Source organism: Orbicella faveolata, unplaced genomic scaffold (assembly GCF_042242905.1).
Source record: "Orbicella faveolata isolate gen_17 unplaced genomic scaffold, um_ofav_v1 contig_15, whole genome shotgun sequence".
Taxonomy (NCBI): domain Eukaryota; kingdom Metazoa; phylum Cnidaria; class Anthozoa; order Scleractinia; family Merulinidae; genus Orbicella; species Orbicella faveolata.
The window spans coordinates 10,193,983-10,210,889 of NW_028301542.1; the positions used below are offsets into that span (position 1 = coordinate 10,193,983).

At 49.0% G+C, this 16,907-nt stretch overlaps 1 protein-coding gene across 1 annotated transcript in view; it reads right to left on the reverse strand.

Moving 5' to 3' along the window:
- Positions 1-919: 919 nt before the first annotated feature.
- LOC110051316 (alsin-like) overlaps positions 920-16,907 on the reverse strand; it is a 79,607-nt gene continuing 63,619 nt past the window's right edge. Inside the window, exons 31-32 of the mRNA XM_089288374.1 lie at positions 3,236-3,332; positions 920-2,781 (exon numbers count right to left, since the gene is read on the reverse strand). Of these exons, the coding sequence (XP_089144500.1) occupies positions 2,746-2,781; positions 3,236-3,332 (133 nt within the window). The 3' untranslated portion in view covers positions 920-2,745. The remainder of the gene's footprint in view (positions 2,782-3,235; positions 3,333-16,907) is intronic.

The following is a 16,907-nucleotide window of genomic DNA, read 5'->3' on the forward strand; positions in this document are numbered from 1 at the left end:
TTTTCAGCCGCTTTAGAAGGCTGAAGGACCGCTCGCTCGCAGCTGAAGTTACCGCTAAAGTGCACAGGATTCGAAACAGCATGTGTATGTTAGAAAAATATACGACACAACAGCTTCGAAGAGCGTCCAATCCGCTACTGGCTGATGAGACATATCGTTGAGGCTATCAACACGCTTTCGTTTTCTGCGAAACTCGGTCTGTCGTAATGGGTCTCCACATGTCTTCTCTTTTCGAAAAGTCGGGGTAAACCCTTCAAATAGCGGTCTCAGACTTGATGGTCATGAGGTGGGTGGAGACAAAAGTGCAAAAATGTGGTTTTTTTTTTTTTACCTATCGCAACTTTCAAAGCGACTCTCGTAAAAAACGTACACGCTTATTTAAGACTGCTTTTTACGTAGAGATAAACTATCCACCACAAAAGGGAGCGAGGCGGGCTCCCAGCTCCACCCCCCTCTGGCTACGCCCCTTCGTAGTAGTTGAGCTTTTCGTCGGAGGAACATGTTTTGAGCATAAATTACGGCTTACAATTTTGTCTAGTAATTCGCTCGCTTATAATGGTGTGTAATTTAACCTCAATTAACAAATGCCGAGCCGCCTACGGTTTAACAAATTTACGAGTTGCCCCACCCACTATAGGCGACAAAACCAAATACAGGCAACCGATACGGTTGTCTTGCCTGAACTGGGTGTGTACAACAGGCAAGAGGATCAACAGACGCGTGAAAATGTACATTTAAAGTATGTACTGACAGAGCATCACATAACAAACGAAGGAGGTATATACCTAACCACTTTGCACAAAAGGCAAAACGCATGTTCATATTGATGTAAGAAGCATAAACATTTCAACACACAGAATGTGTAACTCGGGTCGATTTGGACGGTACAACTGTCACATGGAAAGACTTTGCGACAAGATGAATCACAACTGAAAGTTTATTTGTTACAATTTTTTCGGTAGCCAAGATTCAAGATATAATTCATATAAATTATTGTTTGTTTGCTTGTTATTATTATTATTATTATTATTATTATTATTATTATTTGCCATTGACAAACATATTTACAAAATATTAACGTGTAAAGCAAGGAAGCCCAGGGAAGCCAATAAGCGTTATCCAAGGGACTACCTTTGAGGTTCTTAAAGATACCCTAGACAAAAAAAGAAAAGAATAAAAATGCTGTCATCGGCACACAAAATGATCATAATTTAGGATAAAAAGTAGTCAGGCGAAAGCGCAAAAGCAAAGGAAGACAAAAAAAGCGAAAAAAACAACAACAACAACAACAACAACAACAACACACAAGCACACTAAGAGAAATAAATATACTTATACCAAGATTCTTGGTGTAAGTATATTCTTCTTGAAGAAGGATGACTTAAGTTAAGAAGTGAACACAGCAATACTAGAGGCATTTTGAAGTTCAGTTCTGGGACCTTGAAAACGGACTGAGAATGTCCTTACGTTTGTCCTACAGGGCCAGGTTGTTCAAAGCCCGATTAAGCTAACCCAGGATTAACGAGAATTTTAATTTCAGTTTCAGTGTGGTTTTTCGGTTAGGTTTCCTGTTTATATTGTTTGTCCTTCAGTTTTGAGCTTGAGTCTCAAACTATTCAAAAACAAAAGAAGTGAAAAACATTTTCATACAAGAACAATTGTTACTTCGGTTAGCTATTTATCCTAGGTTAGTGTTAACCGGCTTTCGAACAACCCGGCCCATAAGGGCAAACGGAAGGAATTCTTACTTCTAGTATTGTATTTATGAACGTCATGGCGAAGTAAAAACATATCATTGAAACTTTCAGGAAGAAATCGCTTTTTGCAAAGATACATAACTTTACCTATTTGAAGTTTGAAAACGTTTCCAAATTTTAAGATTTTGAACTTAATAAAAATAGAGATAACCTAAACTATAATAGACAATACATAAAGTGGAACCACTCACTATCACCTATCCATACACTGTATGCCGTTTATTTCAGTTCATTCAATTAATTGTCTGGAAAAGCAAACCAAAACCCAAGCGTGAAAACAAGTGTCTTCACAATAAAATTGCAACTTTATTAAGAATAGTTTATTGGCTAACTGCTCTATTTTTTATCAAAAGAGTTCTTGAAGAGTCTTCAGCTTATAAATACCCTTTCTGATAATAATAAACGTCAGATTTGCCATTACCCACAGTACCACTTATACACTACCAAATACTACTAGCGTAATATACTAAAAAAATTGCGCTCGTAACCGAAAATTTCATCTTTCTCTTTTCGACATCGCTGACATCAGTGTGCAGGACGCCAATCTTGCCGCAAATCTCCCTGTAGCTCGTTGGGGACTCAGTTCTTTTTCCTTCGTCACAAGAGAGGGGCAACAAAATTTCCAAACCCTTTCAGATATGTTTTCTTTCAGATATGTACGGTCACTAAAAATGTTTTCCTTCCTCTCACTCTCTCACTCATCCTCATCAGGCCCATGAGGACTCTCGAGGCCGGGTTCCCTTCCTTAAATAGCTCTTGTGTATATAATATCGGATCCTTTCTATACAAAATGATACAGAAATGTAAAAGAGTAGTTACTGGAAAATGGCAACAACTGTGCTAACTGAACACATACTGTGTGAAAAGTAATCTAGTATTGAAGTTACCAATCAAAGATTTATACAGCAAATTTTACTGCAGCATTTAGTTGTCTTTGGACTGCTCATATATCGTCTTTGATATCTTTCTAAATGATTACAATGTACCATCAGCCTTTCTCATTTTGAATCTGAAAAAAGGAAGCCTGTGGACAAAATGACAAAAATATTAACAAAGAAAGAAAGAGGAAAAACCTACAAAACAAAGTAAATAAGCAAGGAAACTTTCCTAAGGTTACGAAATTTGTTACCGTTACAGTGTGACAATTACACTATTATTAGAGAGTAAAGAAAACTTAATAACAAATAAATAAATAACTAAATAAAATTATTAAGTTATACATACAGCTCGAATATTACACTTTTCGATCTGATATTTGGTGGAAAGTATCAATGTATGACTGGAATCGAAATTAAAACAATGTTGTGACTTGTTACGTGGAAAGACACGGGACAAAAATGAGCTAAGTAGGTATCATGCACTATCACCCATTGTGAACTCAATTCCACCTCTAATTCCCGTTGCTAACTGTCGAGCAATGCAGTAATACTGTCCCAAAATTGCTGCTGTGGAATTCCATATTTCATATTCTGTGTCACCTTTAGCGTTGTAAACATGTGTCCTTGTTCTCCTACATGCACGTGACTGTCCACCATGTCGTCGATGAACTGAATTTCTGAACCCAGGTGAGGTATCCTTCATAACAGATCAAATATTACACATGGTAAGTCGTTTACACAACCAGAATCCTTGTTAGTTTTAAATCTTAAATAATATGGTAGCTGTAGTCAAATGATGACGATGCAGAGAAGTTTATATCTCTAGAAGTGAACATCTCTGGTAAGTTAGGTTCATTGGTCAATCACGTTGAACCATTTTCCCACGATTTGATTAGCTCGACTTTTGAAAAAGGACGCGCGTTAAGATTAAAAATTACGCGTAAAAATCAGAGAATTTTCACGTGTAAATGATGTGATCTGTAGTAATACAGGTTTTATATACTAATTTTTGTATTTATCATCATTTTCCATGTGCCTAAACCTGTTATAATTACCTTTATTTTTCATAAGCAATTCGAGGTAGGGTAGGGAAGGGTAGGGAGGGTAAGGGAAAGCAAGACTAGGGAAGGTGGGAAGAGAAAGGGTAGGGAAGAGTAAGGAAGGGTAAGGGAAAGCAAGAGTAGGGAAGGCGGGGAGAGAAAGGGTAGGGAAGGGTAAGGAAGGCTAAGGGAAAGCAAGACTAGGGAAGGTGGGAAGAGAAAGGGTAGGGAAGGGTAAGGAAGGGTAAGGGAAAGCAAGACTAGGGAAGGCGGGGAGAGAAAGGGTAGGTAAGAGTAAGGAAGGGTAAGGGAAAGCAAGACTAGGGAAGGCGGGGAGAGAAAGGGTAGGGAAGAGTAAGGAAGGGTAAGGGAAAGCAAGACTAGGGAAGGCGGGGAGAGAAAGGGTAGGGAAGGGTAAGGAAGGGTAAGGGAAAGCAAGACTAGGGAAGGTGGGGAGAGAAAGGGTAGGGAAGGGTAGGGAGGGTAAGGGAAAGCAAGACTAGGGAAGGCGGGGAGAGAAAGGGTAGGGAAGAGTAAGGAAGAGTAAGGGAAAGCAAGACTAGGGAAGGTGGGGAGAGAAAGGGTAGGGAAGGGTAGGGAGGGTAAGGGAAAGCAACACTAGGGAAGGTGGGGAGAGAAAGGGTAGGGAAGAGTAAGGAAGGGTAAGGGAAAGCAAGACTAGGGAAGGTGGCGAGAGAAAGGGTAGGGAAGGGTAGGGAGGGTAAGGGAAAGCAAGACTAGGGAAGGCGGGGAGAGAAAGGGTAGGGAAGAGTAAGGAAGGGTAAGGGAAAGCAAGACTAGGGAAGGTGGGAAGAGAAAGGGTAGGGAAGAGTAAGGAAGGGTAAGGGAAAGCAAGACTAGGGAAGGTCGGGAGAGAAAGGGTAGGGAAGGGTAAGGAAGGGTAAGGGAAAGCAAGACTAGGGAAGGCGGGGAGAGAAAGGGTAGGGAAGAGTAACGAAGGGTAAGGGAAACCAAGACTAGGGAAGGTGGGAAGAGAAAGGGTAGGGAAGAGTAAGGAAGGGTAAGGGAAAGCAAGACTAGGGAAGGTCGGGAGAGAAAGGGTAGGGAAGAGTAAGGAAGGGTAAGGGAAAGCAAGACTAGGGAAGGCGGGGAGAGAAAGGGTAGGGAAGAGTAAGGAAGGGTAAGGGAAAGCAAGACTAGGGAAGGTGGGAAGAGAAAGGGTAGGGAAGAGTAAGGAAGGGTAAGGGAAAGCAAGACTAGGGAAGGTCGGGAGAGAAAGGGTAGGGAAGAGTAAGGAAGGGTAAGGAAAAGCAAGACTAGGGAAGGCGGGGAGAGAAAGGGTAGGGAAGAGTAAGGAAGGGTAAGGGAAAGCAAGACTAGGGAAGGTGGGGAGAGAAAGGGTAAGGAAGGGTAAGGAAGGGTAAGGGAAAGCAAGAGTAGGGAAGGCGGGGAGAGAAAGGGTAGGGAAGGGTAAGGAAGGGTAAGGGAAAGCAAGACTAGGGAAGGCGGGGAGAGAAAGGGTAGGGAAGAGTAAGGAAGGGTAAGGGAAAGCAAGACTAGGGAAGGCGGGGAGAGAAAGGGTAGGGAAGGGTAAGAAAGGGTAAGGGAAAGCAAGACTAGGGAAGGCGGGGAGAGAAAGGGTAGGGAAGAGTAAGGAAGGGTAAGGGAAAGCAAGACTAGGGAAGGCGGGGAGAAAAAGGGTAGGGAAGGGTAAGGAAGGGTAAGGGAAAGCAAGACTAGGGAAGGCGGGGAGAGAAAGGGTAGGGAAGAGTAAGGAAGGGTAAGGGAAAGCAAGACTAGGGAAGGTGGGGAGAGAAAGGGTAGGGAAGAGTAAGGAAGGGTAAGGGAAAGCAAGACTAGGGAAGGCGGGGAGAGAAAGGGTAGGGAAGAGTAAGGAAGGGTAAGGGAAAGCAAGAGTAGGGAAGGTGGGGAGAGAAAGGGTAGGGAAGAGTAAGGAAGGGTAAGGGAAAGCAAGACTAGGGAAGGTGGGGAGAGAAAGGGTAGGGAAGATAAAGGAAGGGTAAGGGAAAGCAAGACTAGGGAAGGTGGGGAGAGAAAGGGTAGGGAAGAGTAAGGAAGGGTAAGGGAAAGCAAGACTAGGGAAGGTGGGGAGAGAAAGGGTAGGGAAGAGTAAGGAAGGGTAAGGGAAAGCAAGACTAGGGAAGGCGGGGAAAGAAAGGGTAGGAAAGAGTAAGGAAGGGTAAGGGAAAGCAAGACTACGGAAGGTGGGGAGAGAAAGGGTAGGGAAGGGTAAGGAAGGCTAAGGGAAAGCAAGACTAGGGAAGGCGGGGAGAGAAAGGGTAGGGAAGAGTAAGGAAGGGTAAGGGAAAGCAAGACTAGGGAAGGCGGGGAGAGAAAGGGTAGGGAAGAGTAAGGAAGAGTAAGGGAAAGCAAGACTAGGGAAGGTGGGGAGAGAAAGGGTAGGGAAGGGTAGGGAGGGTAAGGGAAAGCAACACTAGGGAAGGTGGGGAGAGAAAGGGTAGGGAAGAGTAAGGAAGGGTAAGGGAAAGCAAGACTAGGGAAGGTGGCGAGAGAAAGGGTAGGGAAGGGTAGGGAGGGTAAGGGAAAGCAAGACTAGGGAAGGCGGGGAGAGAAAGGGTAGGGAAGAGTAAGGAAGGGTAAGGGAAAGCAAGACTAGGGAAGGTGGGAAGAGAAAGGGTAGGGAAGAGTAAGGAAGGGTAAGGGAAAGCAAGACTAGGGAAGGTCGGGAGAGAAAGGGTAGGGAAGGGTAAGGAAGGGTAAGGGAAAGCAAGACTAGGGAAGGCGGGGAGAGAAAGGGTAGGGAAGAGTAACGAAGGGTAAGGGAAACCAAGACTAGGGAAGGTGGGAAGAGAAAGGGTAGGGAAGAGTAAGGAAGGGTAAGGGAAAGCAAGACTAGGGAAGGTCGGGAGAGAAAGGGTAGGGAAGAGTAAGGAAGGGTAAGGGAAAGCAAGACTAGGGAAGGCGGGGAGAGAAAGGGTAGGGAAGAGTAAGGAAGGGTAAGGGAAAGCAAGACTAGGGAAGGTGGGAAGAGAAAGGGTAGGGAAGAGTAAGGAAGGGTAAGGGAAAGCAAGACTAGGGAAGGTCGGGAGAGAAAGGGTAGGGAAGAGTAAGGAAGGGTAAGGAAAAGCAAGACTAGGGAAGGCGGGGAGAGAAAGGGTAGGGAAGAGTAAGGAAGGGTAAGGGAAAGCAAGACTAGGGAAGGTGGGGAGAGAAAGGGTAAGGAAGGGTAAGGAAGGGTAAGGGAAAGCAAGAGTAGGGAAGGCGGGGAGAGAAAGGGTAGGGAAGGGTAAGGAAGGGTAAGGGAAAGCAAGACTAGGGAAGGCGGGGAGAGAAAGGGTAGGGAAGAGTAAGGAAGGGTAAGGGAAAGCAAGACTAGGGAAGGCGGGGAGAGAAAGGGTAGGGAAGGGTAAGAAAGGGTAAGGGAAAGCAAGACTAGGGAAGGCGGGGAGAGAAAGGGTAGGGAAGAGTAAGGAAGGGTAAGGGAAAGCAAGACTAGGGAAGGCGGGGAGAAAAAGGGTAGGGAAGGGTAAGGAAGGGTAAGGGAAAGCAAGACTAGGGAAGGCGGGGAGAGAAAGGGTAGGGAAGAGTAAGGAAGGGTAAGGGAAAGCAAGACTAGGGAAGGTGGGGAGAGAAAGGGTAGGGAAGAGTAAGGAAGGGTAAGGGAAAGCAAGACTAGGGAAGGCGGGGAGAGAAAGGGTAGGGAAGAGTAAGGAAGGGTAAGGGAAAGCAAGAGTAGGGAAGGTGGGGAGAGAAAGGGTAGGGAAGAGTAAGGAAGGGTAAGGGAAAGCAAGACTAGGGAAGGTGGGGAGAGAAAGGGTAGGGAAGATAAAGGAAGGGTAAGGGAAAGCAAGACTAGGGAAGGTGGGGAGAGAAAGGGTAGGGAAGAGTAAGGAAGGGTAAGGGAAAGCAAGACTAGGGAAGGTGGGGAGAGAAAGGGTAGGGAAGAGTAAGGAAGGGTAAGGGAAAGCAAGACTAGGGAAGGCGGGGAAAGAAAGGGTAGGAAAGAGTAAGGAAGGGTAAGGGAAAGCAAGACTACGGAAGGTGGGGAGAGAAAGGGTAGGGAAGGGTAAGGAAGGCTAAGGGAAAGCAAGACTAGGGAAGGCGGGGAGAGAAAGGGTAGGGAAGAGTAAGGAAGGGTAAGGGAAAGCAAGACTAGGGAAGGCGGGGAGAGAAAGGGTAGGGAAGAGTAAGGAAGGGTAAGGGAAAGCAAGACTAGGGAAGGTGGGGAGAGAAAGGGTAGGGAAGAGTAAGGAAGGGTAAGGGAAAGCAAGACTAGGGAAGGCGGGGAGAGAAAGGGTAGGGAAGAGTAAGGAAGGGTAAGGGAAAGCAAGACTAGGGAAGGTGGGGAGAGAAAGGGTAGGGAAGAGTAAGGAAGGGTAAGGGAAAGCAAGACTAGGGAAGGTGGGGAGAGAAAGGGTAGGGAAGAGTAAGGAAGGGTAAGGGAAAGCAAGACTAGGGAAGGCGGGGAGAGAAAGGGTAGGGAAGGGTAAGGAAGGGTAAGGGAAAGCAAGACTAGCGAAGGTGGGGAGAGAAAGGGTACGGAAGAGTAAGGAAGGGTAAGGGAAAGCAAGACTAGGGAAGGTGGGGAGAGAAAGGGTAGGGAAGAGTAAGGAAGGGTAAGGGAAAGCAAGACTAGGGAAGGCGGGGAGAGAAAGGGTAGGGAAGAGTAAGGAAGGGTAAGGGAAAGCAAGACTAGGGAAGGTGGGGAGAGAAAGGGTAGGGAAGAGTAAGGAAGAGTAAGGGAAAGCAAGAGTAGGGAAGGCGGGGAGAGAAAGGGTAGGGAAGAGTAAGGAAGGGTAAGGGAAAGCAAGACTAGGGAAGGCGGGGAGAGAAAGGGTAGGGAAGGGTAAGGAAGGGTAAGGGAAAGCAAGAGTAGGGAAGGCGGGGAGAGAAAGGGTAGGGAAGAGTAAGGAAGGGTAAGGGAAAGCAAGAGTAGGGAAGGCGGGGAGAGAAAGGGTAGGGAAGAGTAAGAAAGGGTAAGGGAAAGCAAGACTAGGGAAGGTGGGGAGAGAAAGGGTAGGGAAGAGTAAGGAAGGGTAAGGGAAAGCAAGACTAGGGAAGGCGGGAAGAGAAAGGGTAGGGAAGAGTAAGGAAGGGTAAGGGAAAGCAAGACTAGGGAAGGCGGGGAGAGAAAGGGTAGGGAAGAGTAAGGAAGGGTAAGGGAAAGCAAGACTAGGGAAGGTGGGGAGAGAAAGGGTAGGGAAGGGTAAGGAAGGGTAAGGAAGGGTAAGGGAAAGCAAGACTAGGAAAGGCGGGGAGAGAAAGGGTAGGGAAGAGTAAGGAAGGGTAAGGGAAAGCAAGACTAGGGAAGGTGGGGAGAGAAAGGGTAGGGAAGAGTAAGGAAGGGTAAGGGAAAGCAAGAGTAGCGAAGGTGGGGAGAGAAAGGGTAGGGAAGAGTAAGGAAGGGTAAGGGAAAGCAAGACTAGGGAAGGTGGGGAGAGAAAGGGTAGGGAAGAGTAAGGAAGGGTAAGGGAAAGACAGACTAGGGAAGGTGGGGAGAGAAAGGGTAGGGAAGAGTAAGGAAGGGTAAGGGAAAGCAAGACTAGGGAAGGTGGGGAGAGAAAGGGTAGGGAAGAGTAAGGAAGAGTAAGGGAAAGCAAGACTAGGGAAGGTGGGGAGAGAAAGGGTAGGGAAGAGTAGGGAAGGGTAAGGGAAAGCAAGACTAGGGAAGGTGGGGAGAGAAAGGGTAGGGAAGAGTAAGGAAGGGTAAGGGAAAGCAAGACTAGGGAAGGCGGGGAGAGAAAGGGTAGGGAAGAGTAAGGAAGGGTAAGGGAAAGCAAGACTAGGAAAGGCGGGGAAAGAAAGGGTAGGGAAGAGTAAGGAAGGGTAAGGGAAAGCAAGACTAGGGAAGGCGGGGAGAGAAAGGGTAGGGAAGGGTAAGGAAGGGTAAGGGAAAGCAAGACTAGGGAAGGCGGAGAGAGAAAGGGTAGGGAAGAGTAAGGAAGGGTAAGGGAAAGCAAGACTAGGGAAGGCGGGGAGAGAAAGGGTAGGGAAGAGTAAGGAAGGGTAAGGGAAAGCAAGACTAGGGAAGGTGGGGAGAGAAAGGGTAGGGAAGAGTAAGGAAGGGTAAGGGAAAGCAAGACTAGGGAAGGTGGGGAGAGAAAGGGTAGGGAAGAGTAAGGAAGGGTAAGGGAAAGCAAGACTAGGGAAGGTGGGGAGAGAAAGGGTAGGGAAGAGTAAGGAAGGGTAAGGGAAAGCAAGACTAGGGAAGGCGGGGAGAGAAAGGGTAGGGAAGAGTAAGGAAGGGTAAGGGAAAGCAAGACTAGGGAAGGTGGGGAGAGAAAGGGTAGGGAAGAGTAAGGAAGGGTAAGGGAAAGCAAGACTAGGGAAGGCGGGGAGAGAAAGGGTAGGGAAGAGTAAGGAAGGGTAAGGGAAAGCAAGACAAGGGAAGGTGGGGAGAGAAAGGGTAGGGAAGAGTAAGGAAGGGTAAGGGAAAGCAAGACTAGGGAAGGCGGGGAGAGAAAGGGTAGGGAAGGGTAAGGAAGGGTAAGGGAAAGCAAGACTAGGGAAGGCGGGGAGAGAAAGGGTAGGGAAGAGTAAGGAAGGGTAAGGGAAAGCAAGACTAGGGAAGGTGGGGAGAGAAAGGGTAGGGAAGAGTAAGGAAGGGTAAGGGAAAGCAAGAGTAGGGAAGGCAGGGAGAGAAAGGGTAGGGAAGAGTAAGGAAGGGTAATGGAAAGCAAGACTAGGGAAGGCAGGGAGAGAAAGGGTAGGGAAGGGTAAGGAAGGGTAAGGGAAAGCAAGACTAGCGAAGGTGGGGAGAGAAAGGGTAGGGAAGAGTAAGGAAGGGTAAGGGAAAGCAAGACTAGGGAAGGTGGGGAGAGAAAGGGTAGGGAAGGGTAAGGAAGGGTAAGGAAGGGTAAGGGAAAGCAAGACTAGGGAAGGCGGGGAGAGAAAGGGTAGGGAAGAGTAAGGAAGGGTAAGGGAAAGCAAGACTAGGGAAGGTGGGGAGAGAAAGGGTAGGGAAGAGTAAGGAAGGGTAAGGGAAAGCAAGAGTAGCGAAGGTGGGGAGAGAAAGGGTAGGGAAGAGTAAGGAAGGGTAAGGGAAAGCAAGACTAGGGAAGGTGGGGAGAGAAAGGGTAGGGAAGAGTAAGGAAGGGTAAGGGAAAGACAGACTAGGGAAGGCGGGGAGAGAAAGGGTAGGGAAGAGTAAGGAAGGGTAAGGGAAAGCAAGACTAGGGAAGGTGGGGAGAGAAAGGGTAGGGAAGAGTAAGGAAGGGTAAGGGAAAGCAAGACTAGGGAAGGCGGGGAGAGAAAGGGTAGGGAAGAGTAAGGAAGGGTAAGGGAAAGCAAGACTAGGGAAGGTGGGGAGAGAAAGGGTAGGGAAGAGTAAGGAAGGGTAAGGGAAAGCAAGACTAGGGAAGGCGGGGAGAGAAAGGGTAGGGAAGGGTAAGGAAGGGTAAGGGAAAGCAAGACTAGCGAAGGTGGGGAGAGAAAGGGTAGGGAAGAGTAAGGAAGGGTAAGGGAAAGCAAGACTAGGGAAGGTGGGGAGAGAAAGGGTAGGGAAGAGTAAGGAAGGGTAAGGGAAAGCAAGACTAGGGAAGGCGGGGAGAGAAAGGGTAGGGAAGAGTAAGGAAGGGTAAGGGAAAGCAAGACTAGGGAAGGTGGGGAGAGAAAGGGTAGGGAAGAGTAAGGAAGGGTAAGGGAAAGCAAGACTAGGGAAGGTGGGGAGAGAAAGGGTAGGGAAGAGTAAGGAAGGGTAAGGGAAAGCAAGACTAGGGAAGGCGGGGAGAGAAAGGGTAGGGAAGGGTAAGGAAGGGTAAGGGAAAGCAAGACTAGCGAAGGTGGGGAGAGAAAGGGTACGGAAGAGTAAGGAAGGGTAAGGGAAAGCAAGACTAGGGAAGGTGGGGAGAGAAAGGGTAGGGAAGAGTAAGGAAGGGTAAGGGAAAGCAAGACTAGGGAAGGCGGGGAGAGAAAGGGTAGGGAAGAGTAAGGAAGGGTAAGGGAAAGCAAGACTAGGGAAGGTGGGGAGAGAAAGGGTAGGGAAGAGTAAGGAAGGGTAAGGGAAAGCAAGAGTAGGGAAGGCGGGGAGAGAAAGGGTAGGGAAGAGTAAGGAAGGGTAAGGGAAAGCAAGACTAGGGAAGGCGGGGAGAGAAAGGGTAGGGAAGGGTAAGGAAGGGTAAGGGAAAGCAAGAGTAGGGAAGGCGGGGAGAGAAAGGGTAGGGAAGAGTAAGGAAGGGTAAGGGAAAGCAAGAGTAGGGAACGCGGGGAGAGAAAGGGTAGGGAAGAGTAAGGAAGGGTAAGGGAAAGCAAGACTAGGGAAGGTGGGGAGAGAAAGGGTAGGGAAGAGTAAGGAAGGGTAAGGGAAAGCAAGACTAGGGAAGGCGGGAAGAGAAAGGGTAGGGAAGAGTAAGGAAGGGTAAGGGAAAGCAAGACTAGGGAAGGCGGGGAGAGAAAGGGTAGGGAAGAGTAAGGAAGGGTAAGGGAAAGCAAGACTAGGGAAGGTGGGGAGAGAAAGGGTAGGGAAGGGTAAGGAAGGGTAAGGAAGGGTAAGGGAAAGCAAGACTAGGAAAGGCGGGGAGAGAAAGGGTAGGGAAGAGTAAGGAAGGGTAAGGGAAAGCAAGACTAGGGAAGGTGGGGAGAGAAAGGGTAGGGAAGAGTAAGGAAGGGTAAGGGAAAGCAAGAGTAGCGAAGGTGGGGAGAGAAAGGGTAGGGAAGAGTAAGGAAGGGTAAGGGAAAGCAAGACTAGGGAAGGTGGGGAGAGAAAGGGTAGGGAAGAGTAAGGAAGGGTAAGGGAAAGACAGACTAGGGAAGGCGGGGAGAGAAAGGGTAGGGAAGAGTAAGGAAGGGTAAGGGAAAGCAAGAGTAGGGAAGGTGGGGAGAGAAAGGGTAGGGAAGAGTAAGGAAGGGTAAGGGAAAGCAAGACTAGGGAAGGTGGGGAGAGAAAGGGTAGGGAAGAGTAGGGAAGGGTAAGGGAAAGCAAGACTAGGGAAGGTGGGGAGAGAAAGGGTAGGGAAGAGTAAGGAAGGGTAAGGGAAAGCAAGACTAGGGAAGGCGGGGAGAGAAAGGGTAGGGAAGAGTAAGGAAGGGTAAGGGAAAGCAAGACTAGGAAAGGCGGGGAAAGAAAGGGTAGGGAAGAGTAAGGAAGGGTAAGGGAAAGCAAGACTAGGAAAGGCGGGGAGAGAAAGGGTAGGGAAGGGTAAGGAAGGGTAAGGGAAAGCAAGACTAGGGAAGGCGGAGAGAGAAAGGGTAGGGAAGAGTAAGGAAGGGTAAGGGAAAGCAAGACTAGGGAAGGCGGGGAGAGAAAGGGTAGGGAAGAGTAAGGAAGGGTAAGGGAAAGCAAGACTAGGGAAGGTGGGGAGAGAAAGGGTAGGGAAGAGTAAGGAAGGGTAAGGGAAAGCAAGACTAGGGAAGGTGGGGAGAGAAAGGGTAGGGAAGAGTAAGGAAGGGTAAGGGAAAGCAAGACTAGGGAAGGCGGGGAGAGAAAGGGTAGGGAAGAGTAAGGAAGGGTAAGGGAAAGCAAGACTAGGGAAGGTGGGGAGAGAAAGGGTAGGGAAGGGTAAGGAAGGGTAAGGAAGGGTAAGGGAAAGGAAGACTAGGGAAGGCGGGGAGAGAAAGGGTAGGGAAGAGTAAGGAAGGGTAAGGGAAAGCAAGACTAGGGAAGGTGGGGAGAGAAAGGGTAGGGAAGAGTAAGGAAGGGTAAGGGAAAGCAAGAGTAGCGAAGGTGGGGAGAGAAAGGGTAGGGAAGAGTAAGGAAGGGTAAGGGAAAGCAAGACTAGGGAAGGTGGGGAGAGAAAGGGTAGGGAAGAGTAAGGAAGGGTAAGGGAAAGACAGACTAGGGAAGGCGGGGAGAGAAAGGGTAGGGAAGAGTAAGGAAGGGTAAGGGAAAGCAAGACTAGGGAAGGTGGGGAGAGAAAGGGAAGGGAAGAGTAAGGAAGGGTAAGGGAAAGCAAGACTAGGGAAGGCGGGGAGAGAAAGGGTAGGGAAGAGTAAGGAAGGGTAAGGGAAAGCAAGACTAGGGAAGGTGGGGAGAGAAAGGGTAGGGAAGAGTAAGGAAGGGTAAGGGAAAGCAAGACTAGGGAAGGTGGGGAGAGAAAGGGTAGGGAAGAGTAAGGAAGGGTAAGGGAAAGCAAGACTAGGGAAGGCGGGGAGAGAAAGGGTAGGGAAGGGTAAGGAAGGGTAAGGGAAAGCAAGACTAGCGAAGGTGGGGAGAGAAAGGGTAGGGAAGAGTAAGGAAGGGTAAGGGAAAGCAAGACTAGGGAAGGTGGGGAGAGAAAGGGTAGGGAAGAGTAAGGAAGGGTAAGGGAAAGACAGACTAGGGAAGGCGGGGAGAGAAAGGGTAGGGAAGAGTAAGGAAGGGTAAGGGAAAGCAAGACTAGGGAAGGTGGGGAGAGAAAGGGTAGGGAAGAGTAAGGAAGGGTAAGGGAAAGCAAGACTAGGGAAGGCGGGGAGAGAAAGGGTAGGGAAGAGTAAGGAAGGGTAAGGGAAAGCAAGACTAGGGAAGGTGGGGAGAGAAAGGGTAGGGAAGAGTAAGGAAGGGTAAGGGAAAGCAAGACTAGGGAAGGTGGGGAGAGAAAGGGTAGGGAAGAGTAAGGAAGGGTAAGGGAAAGCAAGACTAGGGAAGGCGGGGAGAGAAAGGGTAGGGAAGGGTAAGGAAGGGTAAGGGAAAGCAAGACTAGCGAAGGTGGGGAGAGAAAGGGTAGGGAAGAGTAAGGAAGGGTAAGGGAAAGCAAGACTAGGGAAGGTGGGGAGAGAAAGGGTAGGGAAGAGTAAGGAAGGGTAAGGGAAAGCAAGACTAGGGAAGGCGGGGAGAGAAAGGGTAGGGAAGAGTAAGGAAGGGTAAGGGAAAGCAAGACTAGGGAAGGTGGGGAGAGAAAGGGTAGGGAAGAGTAAGGAAGGGTAAGGGAAAGCAAGACTAGGGAAGGCGGGGAGAGAAAGGGTAGGGAAGAGTAAGGAAGGGTAAGGGAAAGCAAGACTAGGGAAGGTGGGGAGAGAAAGGGTAGGGAAGAGTAAGGAAGGGTAAGGGAAAGCAAGACTAGGGAAGGCGGGGAGAGAAAGGGTAGGGAAGAGTAAGGAAGGGTAAGGGAAAGCAAGACTAGGGAAGGCGGGAAGAGAAAGGGTAGGGAAGAGTAAGGAAGGGTAAGGGAAAGCAAGACTAGGGAAGGCGGGGAGAGAAAGGGTAGGGAAGAGTAAGGAAGGGTAAGGGAAAGCAAGACTAGGGAAGGTGGGGAGAGAAAGGGTAGGGAAGAGTAAGGAAGGGTAAGGGAAAGCAAGAGTAGCGAAGGTGGGGAGAGAAAGGGTAGGGAAGAGTAAGGAAGGGTAAGGGAAAGCAAGACTAGGGAAGGTGGGGAGAGAAAGGGTAGGGAAGAGTAAGGAAGGGTAAGGGAAAGACAGACTAGGGAAGGCGGGGAGAGAAAGGGTAGGGAAGAGTAAGGAAGGGTAAGGGAAAGCAAGACTAGGGAAGGTGGGGAGAGAAAGGGTAGGGAAGAGTAAGGAAGGGTAAGGGAAAGCAAGACTAGGGAAGGCGGGGAGAGAAAGGGTAGGGAAGAGTAAGGAAGGGTAAGGGAAAGCAAGACTAGGAAAGGTGGGGAGAGAAAGGGTAGGGAAGAGTAAGGAAGGGTAAGGGAAAGCAAGACTAGGGAAGGTGGGGAGAGAAAGGGTAGGGAAGAGTAAGGAAGGGTAAGGGAAAGCAAGACTAGGGAAGGCGGGGAGAGAAAGGGTAGGGAAGGGTAAGGAAGGGTAAGGGAAAGCAAGACTAGCGAAGGTGGGGAGAGAAAGGGTAGGGAAGAGTAAGGAAGGGTAAGGGAAAGCAAGACTAGGGAAGGTGGGGAGAGAAAGGGTAGGGAAGAGTAAGGAAGGGTAAGGGAAAGCAAGACTAGGGAAGGCGGGAAGAGAAAGGGTAGGGAAGAGTAAGGAAGGGTAAGGGAAAGCAAGACTAGGGAAGGTGGGGAGAGAAAGGGTAGGGAAGAGTAAGGAAGGGTAAGGGAAAGCAAGACTAGGGAAGGCGGGGAGAGAAAGGGTAGGGAAGAGTAAGGAAGGGTAAGGGAAAGCAAGACTAGGGAAGGTGGGGAGAGAAAGGGTAGGAAAGAGTAAGGAAGGGTAAGGGAAAGCAAGACTAGGGAAGGCGGGGAGAGAAAGGGTAGGGAAGGGTAAGGAAGGGTAAGGGAAAGCAAGACTAGGGAAGGCGGGGAGAGAAAGGGTAGGGAAGGGTAAGGAAGGGTAAGGGAAAGCAAGACTAGGGAAGGCGGGGAGAGAAAGGGTAGGGAAGAGTAAGGAAGGGTAAGGGAAAGCAAGACTAGGGAAGGTGGGGAGAGAAAGGGTAGGGAAGAGTAAGGAAGGGTAAGGGAAAGCAAGAGTAGGGAAGGCGGGGAGAGAAAGGGTAGGCAAGAGTAAGGAAGGGTAAGGGAAAGCAAGACTAGGGAAGGTGGGGAGAGAAAGGGTAGGGAAGGGTAAGGAAGGGTAAGGGAAAGCAAGACTAGGGAAGGCGGGGAGAGAAAGGGTAGGGAAGAGTAAGGAAGGGTAAGGGAAAGCAAGACTAGGGAAGGTGGGGAGAGAAAGGGTAGGGAAGAGTAAGGAAGGGTAAGGGAAAGCAAGAGTAGGGAAGGAGGGGAGAGAAAGGGTAGGGAAGAGTAAGGAAGGGTAAGGGAAAGCAAGACTAGGGAAGGCGGGGAGAGAAAGGGTAGGGAAGGGTAAGGAAGGGTAAGGGAAAGCAAGAGTAGGGAAGGCGGGGAGAGAAAGGGTAGGGAAGAGTAAGGAAGGGTAAGGGAAAGCAAGAGTAGGGAAGGCGGGGAGAGAAAGGGTAGGGAAGAGTAAGGAAGGGTAAGGGAAAGCAAGACTAGGGAAGGTGGGGAGAGAAAGGGTAGGGAAGAGTAAGGAAGGGTAAGGGAAAGGAAGACTAGGAAAGGCGGGGAAAGAAAGGGTAGGGAAGAGTAAGGAAGGGTAAGGGAAAGCAAGACTAGGGAAGGCGGGGAGAGAAAGGGTAGGGAAGGGTAAGGAAGGGTAAGGGAAAGCAAGACTAGGGAAGGCGGAGAGAGAAAGGGTAGGGAAGAGTAAGGAAGGGTAAGGGAAAGCAAGACTAGGGAAGGCGGGGAGAGAAAGGGTAGGGAAGAGTAAGGAAGGGTAAGGGAAAGCAAGACTAGGGAAGGTGGGGAGAGAAAGGGTAGGGAAGAGTAAGGAAGGGTAAGGGAAAGCAAGACTAGGGAAGGTGGGGAGAGAAAGGGTAGGGAAGAGTAAGGAAGGGTAAGGGAAAGCAAGACTACGGAAGGCGGGGAGAGAAAGGGTAGGGAAGAGTAAGGAAGGGTAAGGGAAAGCAAGACTAGGGAAGGTGGGGAGAGAAAGGGTAGGGAAGAGTA